Source organism: Carassius carassius, chromosome 27, assembly GCF_963082965.1.
Source record: "Carassius carassius chromosome 27, fCarCar2.1, whole genome shotgun sequence".
Taxonomy (NCBI): domain Eukaryota; kingdom Metazoa; phylum Chordata; class Actinopteri; order Cypriniformes; family Cyprinidae; genus Carassius; species Carassius carassius.
In genome coordinates this window covers 24,818,374-24,841,419 of record NC_081781.1, presented here as the reverse complement: position 1 = coordinate 24,841,419, position 23,046 = coordinate 24,818,374, and the positions used below count along the sequence as shown (strand labels likewise).

At 38.0% G+C, this 23,046-nt stretch overlaps 1 protein-coding gene across 6 annotated transcripts in view; it reads left to right on the top strand.

The window, feature by feature from the left end:
• Positions 1-23,046, top strand: part of LOC132107067 (AT-rich interactive domain-containing protein 1B-like) — an 84,035-nt gene that overhangs the window by 39,984 nt on the left and 21,005 nt on the right. For 4 of the 6 annotated variants that reach the window (XM_059513222.1, XM_059513223.1, XM_059513225.1 and 1 more), the window contains exons 5-9: positions 10,984-11,227; positions 14,575-14,664; positions 15,061-15,231; positions 21,808-22,150; positions 22,743-22,883. In XM_059513222.1, the coding sequence (XP_059369205.1) occupies positions 10,984-11,227; positions 14,575-14,664; positions 15,061-15,231; positions 21,808-22,150; positions 22,743-22,883 (989 nt within the window). The remainder of the gene's footprint in view (positions 1-10,983; positions 11,228-14,574; positions 14,665-15,060; positions 15,232-21,807; positions 22,151-22,742; positions 22,884-23,046) is intronic. The other 2 variants (XM_059513226.1, XM_059513224.1) reach the window with 1 other exon arrangement.

Below are 23,046 nucleotides of genomic sequence, written 5' to 3'. Positions count from 1 at the left end.
CCTGCTCTAACTGATGTTTATTTATCCAGTATTAAAGCTGAAATTATACTTTCCACTCAGACTCAGTCTGAAAGTTATCCATCATTTTTCCGATTGCATACAGCTTTTTGAGTGAATAATTTAAATGCTCGAAAACATCCATAGGTCCACAATTGTCCAAACATGCTCATGATCTATAGGGTACACTTTGAATGGCTAGAATGCACAACCATTCACAACAACATGGAAAACGAAGTATACTCTGCCTACTAAAGCTCTTGACTCTTTGGAATACAAACCTAGAATACGGTCGTTATGTGTGTGCAAGAGAAAACATATTTTGAAGACAGATGGTGCTTCCACCTTTGATTTGGGTGAAGAATGGAACATGTGCACCCCAGGATGTAGTTCATCAGCACTGTCTCCCATCGCTAGACTCCCGGCAATTGTTAGCAGACAGCAGACGACGCCCACAGCTGGCATGATGCCACCTTATACTGTGGAGTGTGGGACTGATCAGTGGTTTTTATTTAAGAGCAAATGCAGTTAAAAAAAAAAACACAAACATACAAAAAAAAAACCTCTATGCCGTTCCAACTCAACAATGCAGATACCATGTTAAATTGTTGATAGCTCTTTCACACACTCTTTAGTGGTAAATTACCATTTAGATATGATGTGTGAACAGGACTCAGATATACAGGTAAATCAGTTCTGTCAATTTTCCATTATGTGAACTTATAACATTACCAGTAGACCTTATGATGCTATGTATGAACCAAGCTGATCTGTCTGACCATTGTGACACATTTCACAGGCTCTTTTTTGTTCATCAGCTTTGCAGTTCTTCCTCACTCTTGGGCAGTTCACATATTTTTTTACAAGCAAAAATACATTCTGTCATTCAGTAGTCAAAAAATGTTTTCAGATTGGACAGGTAGTGAAAAGGTTTGCAGATATTTTAAAGGGGTTCAGTCATTTTCCACAACCATTACCACAATCGCTCGTCTCTGCGATGTGCGTCCATGACTTCAGGCATTATGTAGTCACGTTGGAAAGGTGAAGTTTCTAGTAGAAGAAATCTTTTAGGTTTGAAAAGATTTAAACATCCAGGATATGCACACAAACAAACCATTTTAAACAATAAACTGATACAAAGACATATAAATATGTTTCATTCAACATACAACAATTTTTGAATGGCCCTCCTTCTCCACTCTTGTGAACACTGGGTTGGTACTTCCACCTACGCCGCGTGTGATCTTTCCAACAGGAAATGTAATGCGTGAAGTCGTAGATGCACATCAAAGAGCTAGTGCAAGAAGAGCATTTGTGGTAAAAAAGGAAATACATTTCTATTTTTCTTAGAAAATTACCGTTTCACTAACTAAGACCCTCTGCTAAAAACCATCTGTTTGGTTTTGATTATCATATATATCACACTGAAATAAAGCGTCGGTTACTCTGCATATAAGTACTAAAGTTCTCTTTCATTTCTTACTGCGCTTAAACGTTCTTGTACTAGGGCTGGGCGATAGATGAAAAAAAATATATCTCTATATTGTCCGATATTTTTTTTTTTACGATATTCGATATATATCTCTATATGTTTGCATTTGCATTTAAATAAAAAAAAAAAACTGGCGGAAATTAATATATATATTTTTTTTTTATATACAAGTTTTTAGCTAAGAACACATGTCTGTCTACTGTCTCTGGTTTAAGAGAAGCTCTGTGGCATGAAACTATGTTCCCACTGCCACTAAAAACACTCTCAGATGGGGAGCTATTTGCTGATGCACATAGGTATTTCTATATATATACAACCCGAATTCCGGAAAAGTTGGGACGTTTTTTACATTTTAATAAAATGAAAACTAAAAGACTTTCAAATCACATGAGCCAATATTTTATTCACAATAGAACATAGATAACGTAGCAAATGTTTAAACTAAGAAAGTTTACAATTTTATGCACAAAATGAGCTCATTTCAATTTTGATTTCTGCTACAGGTCTCAAAATAGTTGGGACGGGGCATGTTTACCATGGTGTAGCATCTCCTTTTCTTTTCAAAACAGTTTGAAGACGTCTGGGCATTGAGGCTATGAGTTGCTGGAGTTTTGCTGTTGGAATTTGGTCCCATTCTTGCCTTATATAGATTTCCAGCTGCTGAAGAGTTCGTGGTCGTCTTTGACGTATTTTTCGTTTAATGATGCGCCAAATGTTCTCTATAGGTGAAAGATCTGGACTGCAGGCAGGCCAGGTTAGCACCCGGACTCTTCTACGACGAAGCCATGCTGTTGTTATAGCTGCAGTATGTGGTTTTGCATTGTCCTGCTGAAATAAACAAGGCCTTCCCTGAAATAGACGTTGTTTGGAGGGAAGCATATGTTGCTCTAAAACCTTTATATACCTTTCAGCATTCACAGAGCCTTCCAAAACATGCAACCTGCCCATACCGTATGCACTTATGCACCCCCATACCATCAGAGATGCTGGCTTTTGAACTGAACGCTGATAACATGCTGGAAGGTCTCCCTCCTCTTTAGCCCGGAGGACACGGCGTCCGTGATTTCCAACAAGAATGCCAAATTTGGACTCGTCTGACCATAAAACACTATTCCACTTTGAAATAGTCCATTTTAAATGAGCCTTGGCCCACAGGACACGACGGCGCTTCTGGACCATGTTCATATATGGCTTCTTTTTTGCATGATAGAGCTTTAGTTGGCATCTGCTGATGGCACGGCGGATTGTGTTTACCGACAGTGGTTTCTGAAAGTATTCCTGGGCCCATTTAGTAATGTCATTGACACAATCATGCCGATGAGTGATGCAGTGTCGTCTGAGAGCCCGAAGACCACGGGCATCCAATAAAGGTCTCCGGCCTTGTCCCTTACGCACTGGAGAGATTTCTCCAGTTTCTCTGAATCTTTTGATGATGTTATTCACTGTAGATGATGAGATTTGCAAAGCCTTTGCAATTTGATGTTGAGGAACATTGTTTTTAAAGTTTTTCACAGATTGGAGAGCCTCTGCCCATCTTTACTTCTGAGAGACTCTGCTTCTCTAAGACAAAGCTTTTATAGCTAATCATGTTACAGACCTGATATCAATTAACCTAATTAATCACTAGATGTTCTCCCAGCTGAATCTTTTCAAAACGGCTTGCTTTTTTAGCCATTTGTTGCCCCCGTGCCAACTTTTTTGAGACCTGTAGCAGGCATTAAATTTTAAATGAGCTAATTAAGTGGATAAAAGTGTAAAATTTCTCAGTTTAAACATTTGCTACGTTATCTATGTTCTATTGTGAATAAAATATTGGCTCATGTGATTTGAAAGTCTTTTAGTTTTCATTTTATTAAAATTTAAAAAACGTCCCAACTTTTCCGGAATTCGGGTTGTATATATATATATATATATATATATATATATCAATACCAAAGACTAATACACTCTCTCTGTCTATATTATGAAAACTGGTAAAACAAATGAAAAATATTATAAAAGTTAAATTCCTATTATTAATTCCACACTGCCATAGCCTATGTTTTTCTATTCACACAACAGCGATTGAGTTAGTGCATTTATACAGTGACCACAATCACAAACAATACAAATGATGCTTGATTTTTGATCTCTAAACTCCAGCCTGTCTGTTTTTTCAGATCATCTGCGGCAGTGCTTCCGCAATGAGGAGCGAGCGTTTGCGTGCGCATGGTTGCCAGATTGCTTAAAATAAGCAAAACACTGATAAATCTTGATATCTGCCAACTGCACCCATGAGAGTTTGTGTAGTAGAGGAGTGTAGAGCAGTCCACAATATCATGTTCCCTTTTGGACGTTTGGTTCGTTCTTTTTGGAAAGTATGCTTGAATTTGAAATATCCGATATTCACACAGTTTTCCCGATATAAATCCCGATAAATATAAACCTCTTTCTCATATCAAGGGGTTCTCAGATACTTGGCAGAATGACGTAGTTCTGCACAGGCCCCTCCCACGATTGTTAATTGACAGTGCTGTCAGTCTTTAGTTTTTAAGCACAGACACACCCTGATTGATCTGTCATCAGTCCGCATTTAAATGCTCTATCCTGAAAGATAAACATGGCTGATTGCTCACTCAGTGCGGGGTCTCTGCTAATACAGAAGTGTCCGTCAACAGTTGTAGGCGGGGCTTGTAAAATGTGACATCACATTGTACAGATTCTGCAAAAGGCTTGTTCTGAGACACAGCTTATGTTTTACGGGGGATTAATAAAAGGAGCGGGTGGACTTTTATAATTATAGGGTGATTGTGTACACACGCTGCCAACACACATTCATGTTCAAACAACATGTAAAAGTGAATTTTGTGTAAAATATAGCCTTAAATGTGTCTGTCTGCCTTCATTTATTTGCCCTTATAACAACTTTAATCCTATAAGGCTGATTTTCTTCTGTGAAAGACAAGAGATGAGGTATATATAAAGATGTCTAAACAGTATTGGACTGATAGTCTTGCCAGCATGATGTAATGCCTAGCCCACTAGGGCAGTTGAAACAAGTGCAATTGCAATTTCAGTTTGTGCCAGTAGTGGAACAGAAATAAAACTGAAATGGAGGAGTGCAGTTTTTAAAACCCATTTTCTTTAGCACAGAGCTCAGTGTGCAGGTTGAAGCCCTGGGTTCTGGTGAGATATGATGGCTGGGATGACTTTGACAGGCCACCTGCTGAGCGAGTCTGATCTGCCATAGACATCTCCTATCACTGCTGTCGACTGAAGCACTGACATCAGCCACAACAGAAAGCCACTGTCACACTTCAGTGTTTAATAGGCTGTGAATGGGAGCTGCACACAGTGACGTGTGTATATGTGATGGTAGCAATTTTACATGCTCTATCAGACAGCTCTTTGATGCTACCACTGACAAGATGAGATATGATGAGGTGACGGGAGATCTGACATCCTCTCTCTCTCTCACAGCTCTGTCAGTTTGGTTCCTCGTACAAAGACAGAGAATTTTCTCATTATCACGCAGTGCGGATAAAGTAATCTTTTGTTGTCCATTCTTTTTTGTTGTTTAGTTTTATCTGTGTGTCTTAAAAGGGATGCAGCTTCATTCATTTCTCCCTATAAACACACACACGCACACACAGATGCACACACTCTTGCTGTAATGATCTGTCTGTCTCAGTCTCTACTGTCCTATTGATCTCCTTTATAGTTTTTCCATTATGTATTTGGGATTGTCGCCATTACTATTCGTCCAACAGACTTCTAATAGATTAGTAAGTTTGACTAGTTTTTTGGGGGGTTTTGATGTTTTAAGCAGTGGTGCTTTAATTAGCGTTTCATCTGCATGCTCTGCTTTAGATGTTAGACAGTTTGTACAGTTAAACCCTCTTCGGAAAATTTTTATTTGCAAATTACAAAGCCCCTTTCATGCATCCTATCTTTTGTTGTTTCTTGAGTATCCCACCATGAGTGTTGCATTTTTAGATGTTTTCAAGTAAAAAGTAGTTTAACTCGATTTTACTTATTTTTAAGAAAAAAAAGTGACTTGCATTCTCATCCTGTCCGTTTTTTTCTTTTTCTTTTTTATGCAGCATGTCCTATGTAAGTACCCACTAAGAAACATGTACAATCTGGTCAGGTGAACCCAAAACCAGTTAGACAATTGGTCTCTTTCTTCTCTTTCTTTGTTGATACAATATGTTGAATTGCACATCCCTATTATGTAATAAAGTAGATCTGCTCCAGAATGTTAATGGAGTCATGCAGTGTTCAGCCAGTGCCTTTATCGTGTCATTGAACATGTCAAATGTTTGATTATACTGCAATGATTTGTTTAAAGACGCTTTTTAAAGTAAACATTGAATGAAGTTCATCAGTGACCACACACTTGGTTCTGGGAGTATTTTTCTCACTCATTTTTTCTGTGAGTATTTCAAAACAATCAGTAAAGAGTTGAACTCAACCCAACCAACTTCAAGATTAATCACAACATTACAACATTTCATTAGAAACAAAGGAACTAAACTATGTACCTAGTGTATGAGAGAATGAATGAAGTTCTTATATACCATAAAGCACAAATGATTTTCACTTTTTATGCTTTTTGGTTCCATACATAATTATATATTCCATTGGACACTTTATATCCATGACGTCAAATGATAAACATGTTCCATTGCTTGAAGATGACATATATAGAGAAAAAAAAGACAATGTTACCATTAGCTTTGATCTATTATCAGGTCATCTCCCAAATTAGTATTGGCTGAAAAACACTGTTAATGGATACTATTTTTAAGGTAATTTAGGGTGTATATATATATATATATATATATATATATATATGTATATATATATATATATATATATATATATAGTATTAATTTTTTTTACTGTACATTCATCAAATAAATGCAGCCTTAGTGAGCAACCTAAACCTTTGGTAGTGTATCATCATGGAAGGTCTATCTTGAAAGGTTTAAACTTTATCAGTAAAAATCTATTTCACTATGGAGATTTTGAATGACCTTTTTATTTCCAGAACCCCACTGTTTTGCTCTGTTGGTGTGATCACACCCACTGTGGTTAAAGTCTTTGCCATTCACGCTTAGGCATGCGTCACTTGTTTTTTTTTCAAGCACTGAGTAACTACAGAGTTCATCTACCAGCCTACCAGCTGTGTGAAATATAGACCTTTTTACATCAGAAGTATAGAGCCTATCTGTGTTACAGTGATTTTTTTGGTATGAAGACTTATTATTGTTGCCTTCTCCTGTCAGAAAGATACATATTTTCCCTCCATCTCTCTTGCGGTTGCTTAATCCACCTCCACTCCCGGCTCCAGCTCGCTCTCTGTGTCTGGGGAACGCTTTCGTCAAACCCAATATGTCAGCCTCTTTTCAGATTGTCAGGCATCACAACAGGGGAAGAGAATTCCTCCGTCAGCGCATTGTATGTGTGTGTGTCGTGTGTACTCGTATTGCCTTACGGCCCCTCTCCCTCACTGATGTGTGACTATCTATTGTCTCTTCGTATGACTGGCTGGAGCACAAAAGCCCTTAAGTGCTCTAGCATCCATTTTTTGGATTTCTTCTCCTAGGGTTTCAACATAGTCAGAAGACATTTATATATTTTTTTTTGCTATAAAAGAAATAAAATCTTCCCATAATTAATTGAATCTACATTATGCCCTGCCTGAAAGATGTTATCAACCAATTGTACTGACCTTATCATGTGGTACAGTCCACCATATTGTCTGACAAGCTTTTACTTACAGTATGTCTAGGTTATTCTTGTGTGTTTGGATAGTTTTAAATTAAAATTGCAGGCGTTATATTAGTTATTTAAAAAATATAATACAATAAAATATAATATAATGGCAGCAGCTATTTGCACTAAGTGGAAATAGCAAATTTCGTTAGTTATAGATGCTAGATAGCTAGATTCTATTTACACTAAAATATTTTATTTTTTATTTTTTTATTTATACTACTCATTGCAAATAGTGGCAATTATCTGCACCTCAGTATTGTAGTACATTATAAAACAGTATGCAATTGTAACGTATTGAGTGTAAATTATAATTTTAATAAATATTATTAAATGGATGATACCTTATTGGACAATAAGCTCTGCTTATTGTATTTATCGAAGATTGTATTTATCGAAGATAAATACACTCTTCGATAATATAATATAAAACATTTTTAATTATTACAATTCATTTATTTTTGGCCCTCCACTTTAACAAAGCCCTTATATCCAGGTTTTGAATTCTGAGCTGTTTTAAAGAGACCAGGCTTCAGATGGCCATGCCTGGCTCCCCAATTATCTTCTCATAATTCCTTCATGTTTTAATTGGCTTGTACGGAGGCTGTCATGTGAAATGATGAAGGATGAGCGTTGAGTGGGCTGCATTACTCAATCTCACCAATCAGAAGAGAGTGATGCTGCATTCTTTTCTCTTTTTTTTTTCTCCGTCTTCTCTCCTCTGCTGAGGTTTGAGGGTGAGAGATGGAAAGAGAGGAGCTTTGAATGGCCAATGAGCCTGAATAATTGCGTTCATCAATTAAAGAAGTCAGAGACGTAACGAATATAACTAATTATGGACATAAATCAAGCAAGCTCCAGCCTCGACTAATTTGTACAAGGTTGAAGTGGTTTGACTTCCACCACTAGGAGTTTTGCAAGAAAAGCTTGCAGAGATGAATACAACATGTCACCAAAATGAAAACAACAGAAGTCATTTATCGTACAGTTTGAGATCACCCCAAAAATTCTGTCATCATTTATTTGCCTTTCCAAACCCAAATTACTTTCTTCTGTGTAGGGCTGTAGCTATCGAATATTTTAGTAATCGAGTATTCTACCAAAAATTCCATCGATTAATCAAGTAATCAGATAAAATGTGTTTTTGCTTAATTAAAGTGCAATATTAATTATGCAAGAGAAAATAAAACTCCTGGGTCTCTTAAAATGAACAACTAAGTTTCCTTTTTTAGAAAAAAAATATTTTTATTTTTTAAATGCATAGAATGCAATGCATACATCAAAAATAAACATTTAATTATTACCCATTGTTTCTCTGTTTGTACTTGTACTGTGAACAATGACAATAAAGTTGAATTAAGTGCATTTAAGTGCCATTCAGTTGGGGTTTTAAATAAAGCATTTTCTGAGATGCACATTAAACATTAAACACATAAAACATTAATTTAATTTACCTTTTAATTATTGAAAATTAAGCAAATTTAACTTTTTGGTAAACAAAGGGGATTTACTATTAAAAATAAAACATGGAAGAAATGTTGTGTGATTAAACCTTAAAAAAATAATGTTTGATTTTTTTTTAGTAGTAGGCTATGTACATTCTGCTAAACAATAGTAATACATCTCTGGCAAATACTTGTCTTTAAACTAAACAGGACTTTTATTTTGACGGGTTGACGTACCTTTACAGTTCTGTGTATGTGATGTGAAGCTAGTTTTACTCAAATCAAACGGTCAGATGCTCATGAAGAGACTGTCAGAGCAGTTCTGGAGATGTTGTTCATGTGTTCATGTCCTTATTTAGTGAGACAGCAGACGCTGAAATCACCGGAGCGTCACGCGCGCTTCAGTGTGTGTTAATAAACGAAGAAGCGCTTCTGCACCATTCATTAACAGAGACATGCAGAACATGCAGGATTCATATTTAAATAGACTGTTCCGGCTGAATATTTACATATATTAGTCCATATCGTGATTTGATGTAAGTGCAATGACATATTTTTGATTATTTCATTCAAAATTTGGCAAATTCCTTGCCATTCCGCGTTAAACTGTAAATTCCGTTTTTATGACTGGATTCCGCGATTCCCTCCGCATTTTCTGCATCGCGGACAACTACAAAAGACAACTACAAATTTGCTCCATATTGCTTGAGATTAGACATTTTTCATGACCAATTTCAAATTTTTTTCAGCATATTGGCTGATTTTGTATTGATAGATTTTTTTTTTTTTAATCAAATGTATTTGTTGTTTTGGGAAATGTCCATAAGGTGGGACACAAACTCGGCGTATATAGCGTTTTTGGCCTCTGTTAATGTCCTGTTAACAGACTTTGTAATATTGACACTCAAGTAATTCTGGGTGGATGACGTAGGACATATGCATGAGTAAAACATGGGCTAATTTTCATTTTTGGGTGAACTAACCCTTTGAGATGACTTGGAATACAGTTCATTAGTCATTCGGCTAGTGATGATCTGTTGTTGGAGACCCTGGTCACGATGAAAGAGAGCAGTTTAAACATCTCCTTTTTGATGGTCATGACTGAAAAATGACTCATCATTCACTCATGACCATCAAGAAAGAGAAGTCATCATTAATGGTGACATTTTATCATTTTAAAAGTACTGAAATTCATTGAGACTGAAGATGTCTGCGCTCTCTGTCCCCTATACAGTGAACTTCTTATGAAATGTGAATTGTGACTATGCTCTTTTTTGAGTCATCTGGAAAAATAATCCACTATAACATTAACAAGCTGTCTAGCGTAACTGGAAAAGCAGAGACTTTCCAGCGGAGGAAGTTACCGCTGGAAGTTGTTGACCCACAGTCTTCACGACTCTCTGTCATCGAGGCCGATATGTGGGATTGCACAAAGCTGAGCATATGTTCCTCTTCATCCTCAACTAGGTCATCACCATTAAGCCTGCAACGTGAAGTTAGTCTCTTCTGAAGACCGGCTGAGTTTCCATCACAATCATTCATTGCGCTCCGTGCTGGAACCACTGGCTCATGTGTCGTGGAATTTAAGGCCTCATTGGAAAGTTTTGTTTCATAGTCTTCCAGCAAATTTGGCCTGATGTAATACACGCCAAAGGAAATTGGTCTTATTTTTCCCTTATTATTAGTTACAAAAAACTGGTAGTACTTCTGATGGCCTGTCTTCCAGTATCATCAGTGTTGCTTTTGAGCCCATGGGGAATAACAATGAGCGATCATTGAGATTCGACAACGGGCAGGAGCTCAAAAAAAAAACGTCTACTAAAGTTCATTTGCTGCAGTTCAGGCCAGGAGTTGTTATCACCTCAGCAATTGCAAACTAATTTCGGTTGCAAGGTTGATTATGATTATTTGCAGACATGAATTCAGAGACTGTTGGCTGCATGCAGGATCACTTGTGGGGTAAAAAGGCCCCAGGCCCACTAAGTGGTTTATTTATAGGGTTTAGATTGGCACTGGTTGTAATTTTGGCAGCACACACTTAGAATGAATGCACTATGTTCAGACTGACCTACAGTCTTTCCAGGTTTGCTGCTTCAGAACTGCTTTTGTCCGTTGATTTGCTTTCTTTCAGAGTGACATCAAGTCCATTAACAAAATATACTTTATATTACCTACTCCCAAAATATGTTCTTATGTATAGCCTGCTGTGCTGCTTGGCTCTTTTGGAGTCTTGAAAATTGGATAATGGCTCAATCTTCAACTCAAGTTTCTTGTGCTTGTGTACTTCAGGATCTTTCTGGCTCAATAGACGACCTCCCCACCGGAACAGAGGCGGGTCTCAGTTCGGCCGTCAGTGCTTCGGGTTCCACCAGTAGCCAGGGAGAACAGAGTAACCCCGCCCAGTCACCCTTCTCGCCCCACGCCTCGCCCCGGGTCCCCAGCATGCGAAGCGGGCCCTCGCCCTCACCGGTTGGATCACCTGTGGGCTCCAGCCAATCACGATCTGGGCCCATATCACCTGCCAGTGGGCCAGGTAAAAGATTCTGTGTGAGATATAACTTTTTGATTTATTTTTACAATGAGAAATTGAATATGTATGTGCTGTTTCATTTATTTTAATAATTTTAAATAGTATTTATGCATTTATGTTGAACTGGATAAGAATATTATGTAATAGGGATGGGAGTTTTCAGGAATATTTATAAGATCCATTAAAATTAGACATAGAATGTCAAATTGATTTATCTTCAATCAATAATTTAATCAATTAAATTATTAATGCCAAATTAATGAACTAATAAATTAATAAATATTTTAAATAAAATTCATTATCTTTAATATATATATATATATATATATATAGATGGCACTGTATATCTGCTATATACAGTGCCATCCATAGGTATTGAAACAGAAAAGACAAAATTGTTCTGTTTGCTGTGGAGTCAGGAAATCTGTAAATATGATTAAAAGATGAATATAAGACAAAACTACAAAATGTCACATTTTATTATTGGGTGATTCAACACAAAGATGTTTTACCAGATAAGAAGATCAGCACTTTTAGAGTTTCATATCCCTATCTGATGTGAGCAGAAGTACTGGAACAGTTGCCTCACAGGTCTTTCTAAGTGTTCAGCTGTGTCCTGTTGCATTAATTCTTCAGATATTAAAAGCAGGGAATGTGTCTTCTCAGTTTTATCCATTGTTTCTGCATTCTAAGTCTTGCATTCAATAATGACACACATAAACCAGGATGAAGATGAGGAAGCTGACTCTGAAAGAAAAGCAAGCAATTTGGATGCTAAAAGAAAAGAGGAAGTCAATCAAAACTATAGGAAAAACAAAGAACATGAGAAATCAAGAGTTTGGAAACTACCGGTGACATCAGCAACCAAAGATGACCTGATTGGCTGAGAAAAACAACAGTAGTTGACAGACAAATCATAGAAGCTGTGAAAATTAACCCTAAAATACATGTCTGTAAAATCATCAACAACCTCCAGAAAGCTGGGGAGATATCTATCAATCTACAGTCCACAGTAAAAATTGACACAGAATTACAGAAGCTACACAGCAAGATGCAAAGCTCTGATCAGCAGCAAACAAAAGGCAAGATTCTTCACAGATGTGAGCCAGTAGAGTTTTGGAACTGAGTTGATGTGCTGATGAAACAAAGATTAACCTTTATCTAAGTGATTGGAAAGAAAAAATGTGGAGAAAAAAGGGAACTACAAATGATCCTAAGCACACAACCTCATCTGTAAAGCTTGGTGGAGGTGGTGTCATGGTATGGGCATGCATAGCTGTCTCTAGAACAGGAACAACTCTTCATTTTAATGATTAAAAAAAAAGAAGAAAAAAAAAGATGATGACTTAATGTATGATGGCAGTAGCAGAATGAATTTGGAAGGGTACAAAATCGTCTTGGCTACCAATATTCAAGAAAAATGCCACCAAACTCATTAGAAAGCACTTCATATTGGATCAGGACAATGACCCAAAACACCCTGCCAGTTCAGTCAAGGACTTTATCAGGGCAAAGAAATGTAAAGTCTTAGATTGCCCAAATCAATCTCCAGATTTAAATCCGATTGAACATTAATTTTACCAGCTGAAGAGGAGACTAAAGACAGAAACTCCCCAAAACAGTTGGAATTGGCTGCATTAAAGGCTGGAGAAAAGCATTTCAAAGCATAAGACCAAGAGTCTGGTGATGTCTGCAAGAGATCTGCAACTTAATATTAGCTTTTAATCTTTTACATCTGCCTTTATTTCAACTCTTCAAATACTTATGTTCACATCAAATAGTGGCATAACCTCTAAAAGTGCTGTCCTTTTTATTTGGTAAAACATGTATGCGTCGAAAGACCTAGTAATAAAATGTGACATTCTGTAGTTTTTTTGCATATTCTTCTTTTAATCATATTTGCAAATGTCTTGACTCCACAACAGAGAAAGCAATTTTTCCTTTACAGCTTCAAAACTTATGGAGGGCACTCCATATATACATACATGTATACATACTCCTCATATATATATATATATATATATATATATATATATGTATGTATGTATAATTTGTATGACCAAATCGTTTTACATTGCATATATTAATCAAAATAAAATGATTATTGTCATCATTATTTTCGCCCTATCAGTCATTGTACATGTTTTGGGTTTGCTAACATTTACTCGGTTAAGTCTGCTGAAATGTAGCTGCTAAAAACATTTTAAACACAGACTGAAATTCTCTCTAACTAGGCACATATTCTTGATATTCTGTTGTGAATATTTTGAAAAAAAAAAAAAAAAAGATTATTATTCTTATGCTAACTTTGACATACCCATTAGCCACAGCCGTCACATGTATGTCATTTAATCGTGCCACCGTGGAGCAGTCGGAGGCTAAAGTGTTTGAGCTCCAGACAGCAGTGGGTCAGCGGCAGGATTCAAGCTGACTTTAAAACAAGTCACTCTATCATTAAAATAGTTTTGAAAGTCTGTTAGCAGTTTGGAGTCACTTTGACACAATTACTGTCCTGCTGTGTGCTGCATTGTTAGCCAGGCTTCTTTGATAGCCGGGCAGCAGAGGGCTTTGTGGAGCTGAAACTGCTGTTTTTCCTTTCCGTTCGGAATGTCACTAACAAGGTCCACAGGAGACCGTTTACCCTGCTGCACACAAAACTGCCTCATCCCTACTGGGAGCACCGACGGCCATTAGCTGCATACAGGGCTGGCCCTGACATGTGATCTGTGTGCCATTACTGGAGAATGAATATCTCCGCTTTTACAAATATACACGTTCTGTACATACAAGCACACAAAGTTGCCCCTGGGAGAGAAACAATGAGCCTTAAACACCTCCCATGGGACGTGTGGTTAGATATTCTGCCCTCTAGGCTAATTTGTCAGATATTTATCATGAAATGTAGCTCTTGTATGAGACCATTAACTGCGTTTGTGGTTTTGTGCTTGTGCACTGCAAAAATATATTTTTTTATAATCATTATTGCTTTCTTGCTTTCCAGTAAAATATCTAAATGTCCTTAAAACAAGATGAAGATGATGAAATTATTTTTCACAGAATATGAGTTGCATTTTTTTATTTTTTTAGACATGCAGTAAATGTAACACTATTACAATATAATTGTAATTCATATAATTAAATAATAAATAAATATTAATCATCCATTAATAGATATAAATAATATATTAAATAATATTTAATTAAACTAAAAAAACGAATCTGAATCTGAAAACAACTCAGAATTTTACTTATCCATAGTTGGACGTTTTACTGGTGAACAAAAAACGAATGTTTGTACAGTGAAAGACTGTGGGTTTGTGCACACATGTACATGTTTTTCTTACACACAGGTGCACAGATGGCCCCTCAGACCCCAGGGAACGTTCCAGACGTGGGCTCCCATTCCACTCACAGTCAGTCGCCCATGTCTCAGGAGAGAGGTGAGCTGATTTCCCGCAGTAACATTGGGACTCACACTGCCTCTATTTACAGCTATCAGGAAAGGGAAATCTGACGGCTGTATTTTTCATCTGTCCCATGCAATGTATGAGCTCTTGGAAACCCTTGGACATTAATTATTAATATATGTTTATATATTAATTGGGACTGCCTCATATATTGTATGAAAGCAAACTTTGTATGGGTAATCAATTCATTCTGGAAAAAGGTATATACAGAATACACCGAATAGTACTGAAGAATACTCTATAGTTCACACAATAGACAAATACACACAAAAGTTTGAATTTCAGCACTTAATCTTACATCATCCTTTAACCAATTACCTCCTAACCATTACCTGGTTGTTATGGGTAATCTCTTTTTTTACTTTGTAGGATTTGCACCCAACATGCAACGCAATGCACCTGGTCCCCAGTTTGGAGGCCAGCAGCCTGGACCTTCTATGTCTCCACACTCCTGTCCCACTGGCCCTATGCACCATAGTGTGAGCTCCTATCAGCTGGGCACCTCTTACGGGCCCCAGAGTGGCCAGTATGGTCCTTCAGGTAACACGCACATCCCAAGCTCTTCTATTCTACTTCTATTTGGATCTTTTATGCTCCAAGTTGTTATAACACTATAGACCCCTCATTCTTGAGTTGTTCCAAACCATTTTGCCTGAAGGCCTGTTTACACCGTGGATGATAACTTATAACAATAAAAAAAAATGTTTTTATGTTGACAAAACTATAACCACACAAAGGGAAGGGTATTGTTGTAATGAGAAGAACTGAAGAACGATACAAACATTGACAGCCAATGAGAATCCACCCAACACTAAAAGCTTGAGCATTTGAAGCTTCACAGTGTGAAATCATCTTCAATTTGAAACAAGTTAAATTTAGCTATAGGCTGTTCTATGGCTGATGCAGCAATATCAATCAGTGTGTCAGTTCAATGTTCATTCAATTCAATAACTCTGTCATTATTGCAAGAATCATTTCCATATGCAAGTCATACTATAACTTTAAGGACACAAAAATGTTCCCTCTGCTATACCTCTCAATTTTGATCATGCACATACACTGTGTTGTGTACGATCAGACATGCAAGAACCTGTCATGTCAGTCAAGCCTAGTGCAATAGTTTTAAGCATCAAATGAAAACACATGCATCTCCTTTAGTGTTCTCAGAATAAGAAAGTAATCTGGGTTTGGAAGTGTGAGTAAATGAGAGTTTATGTTTTTTGGTGAATTAATACTTAAAGTGTCCGTTGTTGTTTCAGCTGTGTGCATCTGTGATGGAGACCCCATTAACAGGTCTCAGCAGCAATTCATCATGAATGTTATGGCGTGCTGGTGTAATAAATGAATAGCTTGCCTTTATAATGTCATGGCCTCCACTCTGCCTGATTGATAGTCCCTGTTGTCCTGTACTCTCATTCAAATGACTGACAGCCGGCTCAAGACAACAGGGGAGCAGCCTCCATTGAGATATAGTGGCAGTCAACCACAGAATTGTGTACACAGATTGATTGGATCCATGAATAGATACCTCAGTCAATTCATAGTTTGGAACAGCATAAAATGCAGCATTTTATTGTTTCCTGAAGTCTACTTACCATACAGACATTCATAATTCAGTTTTTTGGACAATTTTCCACACTCTCTCTGACTCTACACTTGTCTCATACATCTTGTTTTACATTGATTCATTTAAATGCCCATATTAACAGGTAACATGGGTCACACGATTAGTTGAGTGACAAAAGATTCAATTCTGAGACTAGTTTTGCTGCACATTAAGCCCAAAGTATACTTCGGCTATCCATGTTACACAATGGTTTATCCAATGTACCTTTAAGTAGCTTTTTTTGATTGGCTAACATGTTTGCATATGAATCTGACCATTGTACATGACACTGCCATTCATCAGGGCCACCAGTTTTAGTAGGGGTTACCAATTTTAATAGGGGTTTTAATGGGGGGTGATATGTAAAAATGTCTCACTAGTTGACCCAAAACAATTATTTTGATCATTATTGTCTCTCCTGCCAGCTGTTTTTGATGAAATCTTTTTTTTTTCAAGAATGGCAGAGAGATGAAAGTCTTTGAGTTTCAAGCAGGACAATGGCTTGATGCTTCTTCAGAAGCTCATTGATCAGTGGTCACAGCCACAGCCAAATGATCATCCCACCAAATGAACGTTCATTTGGAACTAGACAGAAGTTGATTTCTAGTCAGTAAGGCTATTAACTCAGCAGGGAGTTGAGTCATTGTGGCTGTTAAGGCTTCCCTGCTGAGATCTGATTCTCCATCCACTATGTAAATGAGGATTATGATTGAAAATCTGCAGAAAAAACATGCAGTGCACTCAGATTTTTTATTTTATTTTTTTCAATCTACACTCCAGGCTCCAAATACTGAAAACGAAAAGCATTTTTCTGATAATTATTACAAAGAAAAAAAATTAGAATATCACATTGCATATGTACTCAGTACTTCGTTCAAGCACCTTTTGTAGCAATTATATCCTCAAGTCTTTTTGGTTATGAGGCAACAAGATTTTCACATCTGGATTTGGGGGATTTCTGCCATTCTTCACTGAAGATCCTCTCAAGCTCTCTCAGGTTGGATGGATACTGTCAATGAACAGCCAATTTTTGGTTTCTTGAGAGATCTTCTATCTGGTTCAAGTTCGGCTCTTTCTGGATGACTCAATGGAATTCACAGTCGTCCCTTCTCCCCTGATTTCTTTTGGCTGAATAGCCAGCTCTAGGAAGACTTCCAAACTACTTCAATTTACGAATTATGGAGACTACTGTGCTTTTGGGAACCCTTCAGTTCAGATGAATGTTTTTGTAACATTCCCCAGATCGTTGAGCTCTGCAAGGCAGTTCCTTGGATCTCGTGGCTTGGTTTTTGTTATAATATTCCTATGTATTTTTTTTAGCTGTTAGACTCATTTATACAGATATATGTAGGTGGAATCTAAAAGTGCAGGAACATCTCAACGATTTTATTTCAGTTTTATCTTTTTTTAGAAGATCTGCAAAGTTAGCAAAAATATATTAATTTATTTGTCATTAAGGGGTAAATTTGTGGATAAAATAAAAGCATTTTTTGATTAATATAAAGTGTTTTTGATCTGCAGAGTTTCAAATGAGCAAAGAAAATCCCATTTTCTGTGATATATATTCCCTTTAAACAGAGAATTGTCTTTGACTCAAAGCTTAGTTGTTGATGTGAATCGAGTTGAATTGGAAGGCAGGGAAAGTGGGAAGCCTTTGAGTCCTGTTATATCAGAACAAGCTTTGGCGTTTCGTGTAGCTGAATTACAGAAACATGGGGGTCACTGAAACAAGATGAGGTACACATCTTTCTAGCTCACAGTAGGCATCAAATTGTGTTCCCGTGTCCCAAACCCTCTGTCATCTATGCATCGCTCACAGCACTGTCAGAAGGGCAGCCGGCTGCATCCTTCACATTCATGGCACCTTTCCCTCTTTTTCACCTGAGGGAATGTTGGGATTAACAGGTCTGGAGGAAAGTCACCACAGAGTGTGTAATTGGCATTGCTCCAGGTCCATGTCTACATCCGTGCAGGCTGGAGTGCCCATCCTCCCCACCGTGAAGGAGCTTGTTAAGGGTCTCGATTCAGTGTAACTACAGAACGGGGGCAAAAAGCCAGCATCCAACCAACCTTCTTCATGTGATTTTGGAATACATTTTTACACTGGGAAAGCGGAAAACATGCCAAGACTCTCTGATTTCCACAGGGAACTCTTGAAACCTGAATGAGCCAGAGATCTCAACGTTTCGACAGCTTGAGGAGTAGAAATCCCAGTTCTAATTGTGACTAAAATGCTGCTTGGCAAACTTCCTGCCAAGCAGCGATCCGGGCACAATTAAATTTATGCCCATTATGCACATCAGCATGTTAGACGAAACTCGGTCACGTAGTGAACATGATGTCTCGTCCCCTGAGAAACTTGGCGTCCAGTGGTTGTCAGGCTGAATGTCCTCAGATGGTTGCCCTTGAAACATGTCATGAGGAGACATAATTGCTGGGGCTGTGGTTGAACACTAGTTTTGAAAAAATTTGGCTGAAATGTGTCCAGACTTCACTGCCTTCCAATGTTCTCCCACAAAGATCTGATCATTTGACTGCCTGAGAAGAAACAGATAAAGAAAAGAACGATGTATGCAGAATTTAGACTTTCTTTTAGATCAAAATGGACCCTTATTTTTTTTTTCCAAAAATTAACATTGTTTCAGGCATGTATAACATCCTTCTGGTCATTTCATGAATATCCATTACAATGGCTACGTTTACATGCAACCAAATAATCCATTTGTAATTGGATTGATGGCTCAATCGGACTGAAAAGCCTTAATGTAAACACTTTAATTGATCCGATTGAGCTCAATCCGAATTACATTTCGATCGGATTGAAGGGGGTGGTTTATTCCTTCTTTGATTGAGAGTGCATGTAAACACTCGATCAGATTGAACCACGAAACTGAAAGGAGTGCGCATGTGCAATGACGCAGAAATAACGTAATGACGTATGACGCGCCGAACGAGCAGCTCTTCTTTTGAATAAAGTGTTGTATAAATGCTGTTCTGTCATTATAAAAATATTAAAAATTAAAAAATTAATTAAATTTTTTTGCATGATAAATATGAGCAGCATGGCACAGTGGTTTATATGTACAGTATATTTATCCATTAATGTATAAATATCTATTCTGCTGTTAAAAACATACAAAGAAACCATCTAGGAAAGTTGTTATTATGTGCAAACAGTGAGAAACTCTGTTTGTGCTGTGTGTGCATGTAAAAGAAAATCAATTCTGATTTGAAGCTTGTGACATATAAATGCACACAACAACCTGATCACTTTATTTAGCATTTATGTAAACACTACAATCAGATTCATCAATCAGAAAGAATTCAGTCCGATTGAACCAAAAATTGTGCATGTAAACGTAGACGCTCCCAAGAGTGTCAGCATAAAACTACTTATGGCCCACTGATCATTTCAATGTCAATGTCAATGTCACCTTTATTTATATAGCGCTTTAAACAAAATACATTGCGTCAAAGCAACTGAACAACATTCATTAGGAAAACAGTGTCAATAATGCAAAAATGATAGTTAAAGGCAGTTCATCATTGGATTCAGTTATGTCATCTCTGTTCAGTTAAATAGTGTCTGTGCATTTATTTGCAATCAAGTCAACGATATCGCTGTAGATGAAGTGTCCCCAACTAAGCAAGCCAGAGGCGACAGCGGCAAGGAACTGAAACTCCATCGGTGACAGAATGGAGAAAAAAACCTTGGGAGAAACCAGGCTCAGTTGGGGGGCCAGTTCTCCTCTGACCAGACGAAACCAGTAGTTCAATTCCAGGCTGCAGCAAAGTCAGATTGTGCAGCAGAATCATCTGTTTCCTGTGGTCTTGTCCTGGTGCTCCCCTGAGACAAGGTCTTTACAGGGGATCTGTATCTGGGGCTCTAGTTGTCCTGGTCTCCGCTGTCTTTCGGGGATGTAGAGGTCCTTTCTAGGTGCTGATCCAGCATCTGGTCTGGATACGTACTGGATCCGGGTGACTGCAGTGACCCTCTGATCTGGATACAGACTGGATCTGGTGGCTATGGTGACCTCGGAATAAGAGAGAAACAGACTAATATTAGCGTAGATGCCATTCTTCTAATGATGTAGCAAGTACATAGGTTGTTATGGGAAGTGTTTCCGGTTCCGGTTTACCTAATTAATGCAGCCTAAAAATCCTTTAACGGATTTGGATAATAAAAGCATATTAGTATGTTATGTGTATGCCAGGTTAAAGAGATGGGTCTTTAATCTAGATTTAAACTGCAAGAGTGTGTCTGCCTCCCGAACAATGTTAGGTAGGTTATTCCAGAGTTTTAGGCGCCAAATAGGAAAAGGATCTGCCGCCTGCAGTTGATTTTGATATTCTAGGTATTATCAAATTGCCTGAGTTTTGAGAACGTAGCGGACGTAGAGGATTATAATGTAAAAGGAGCTCATTCAAATACTGAGGTGCTAAACCATTCAGGGCTTTATAAGTAATAAGCAATATTTTAAAATCTATGCGATGCTTGATAGGGAGCCAGTGCAGTGTTGACAGGACCGGGCTAATATGGTCATACTTCCTGGTTCTAGTAAGAACTCTTGCTGCTGCATTTTGGACTAGCTGTAGTTTGTTTACTAAGCGTGCAGAACAACCACCCAATAAAGCATTACAATAATCTAACCTTGAGGTCATAAATGCATGGATTAACATTTCTGCATTTGACATTAAGAGCATAGGCCGTAATTTAGATATATTTTTGAGATGGAAAAATGCAGTTTTACAAATGCTAGAAACGTGGCTTTCTAAGGAAAGATTGCGATCAAATAGCACACCTAGGTTCCTAACTGATGACGAAGAATTGACAGAGCAACCATCAAGTCTTAGACAGTGTTCTAGGTTATTACAAGCAGAGTTTTTAGGTCCTATAATTAACACCTCTGTTTTTTCAGAATTTAGCAGTAAGAAATTACTCGTCATCCAGTTTTTTATATCGACTATGCAATCCATTAGTTTTTCAAATTGGTGTGTTTCACCGGGCTGCGAAGAAATATAGAGCTGAGTATCATCAGCATAACAGTGAAAGCTAACACCATGTTTCCTGATGATATCTCCCAAGGGTAACATATACAAAGTATTTGTTTTCAGATATTTAAGCAGTTTTGACTAAAATTGTGACTGCTTTTGAGTTTTCTCCTTTTGCACCATCCTATGCATCAATCAAATAAAAAATAAAATAAAGTTAACACGGCCATAATCAAGGTTTGAAAATTGAGTAACATTGCAACATTGATTTCATTGTAAATGCTTTTTTTCTGGGTTGTGTTTATAATTGTTTGGAAACAATTAACAATTATTGTTTTTGTTTTTTTTCATCAAGAGGAAGCAAATATGATGGAATGGAACAGAGTGCAGGGGTCTTGGCATGTTTTGTTAAAAAGTTGCACAGTTTTTAACTCTTAAAGGGGTCATGCATTTTTTTTTATGTTTCTTGAGTTGCACTTATATTATTATGGCTTTACATTAGTCTTGTTTATCTCTAGGTAACTACCCACGCCCTCCTAACTATGGCGGGGCACCAGGTGCCAACTACAGCGGCCCCGGCCCAGGCATGGCCAACAGTCTTGCCATGAATGCCAGCAGTCCAATGCACGGGCAGGGTCCAGGGCAACCCTGTGGCTCTGTGACCACGGCTCGTGGACCAGGGCATGCAGCCGGTGGCCGGCCGTACCCAGCAGGCTCCAGCAGTGTGGCTGCAGCCTCACCCAATATGCCTCAGTCTGCTGGCCCAGGAATGGGTCCACCTCCTCTCAACGTCAGTCGCAAACCCCATGAAAGTGGCCCTGCATCAGGCCAGCAGAACCCAGTCCCCTCTGGACAGCCCAGGTAAATCAGAACCTGATGTCTCCTCCTGCTTAGCTAGAACAAGATGCTATGTTTGGTCTAGATTGCATAAAATAGTTAAAGGGATAGTTCAGTTAAAAATGAAAATTCTGCCAGGCGTTATTTAAATGTAATTGTATGCTATGATTATGGTTTTCATTTTCCAGTGAAATGCAAAAGATGACATTTTAAAGAATGTTGGTGACCAAACAGGCTTCATTGGTTTTCATTTTCATTTTTGAGTGAACAATCCCTTTAATGACATTTATTCAGATTGATATTTAATAAAGATATTTGAATTAAGCCACACCTTTTTAACTCAAATATTACTATGTTGTCATATTGACCATACCATGAAGCACTGGTCAACAGTCCCCATTTGTAACTTTTATGCACGTGCATTAAGTCATTTTGCTTATGCCTCACTGGTTGGCTACTACTCAGCAGTCTATTCGGCTGTATGTCTCCAAATAATGCTGAAGGCGGCATTTGGGACAGGGCCAAACATGGAATTACTCAGCGCATCTTTGAGTTGTCATTTCTGTTGAAAGTGAATAAGCACCAAGGAGACGTTTATGCTCTTCCCCTGGTTCAGGCCTTCCTTTGGCAGGTCCCCTGTATACCTGGGCCTGTCTGGGCCTGGAGGACGTCCAGCCTCCTTCCCTATCCCTCAACCCCATCACCCTCACTACAGTTCTGGGCAAAGCCAGGGCCAGCCTCACGCTGAGCTGTATGGGTAGGTTCAAATTCGGACCCCTGGCTGGATGGCTTTACTCTGCTTGAGACTCCTGGCATCCGCTAGAAATGACACAAGCCAAGCGCTCTGCATAAGCCTCTCCTTTCTCCTCCTTTCACCGTGGCTGTGTTCTACTCTGAGCATTTAAGAAATTTAAGCATAT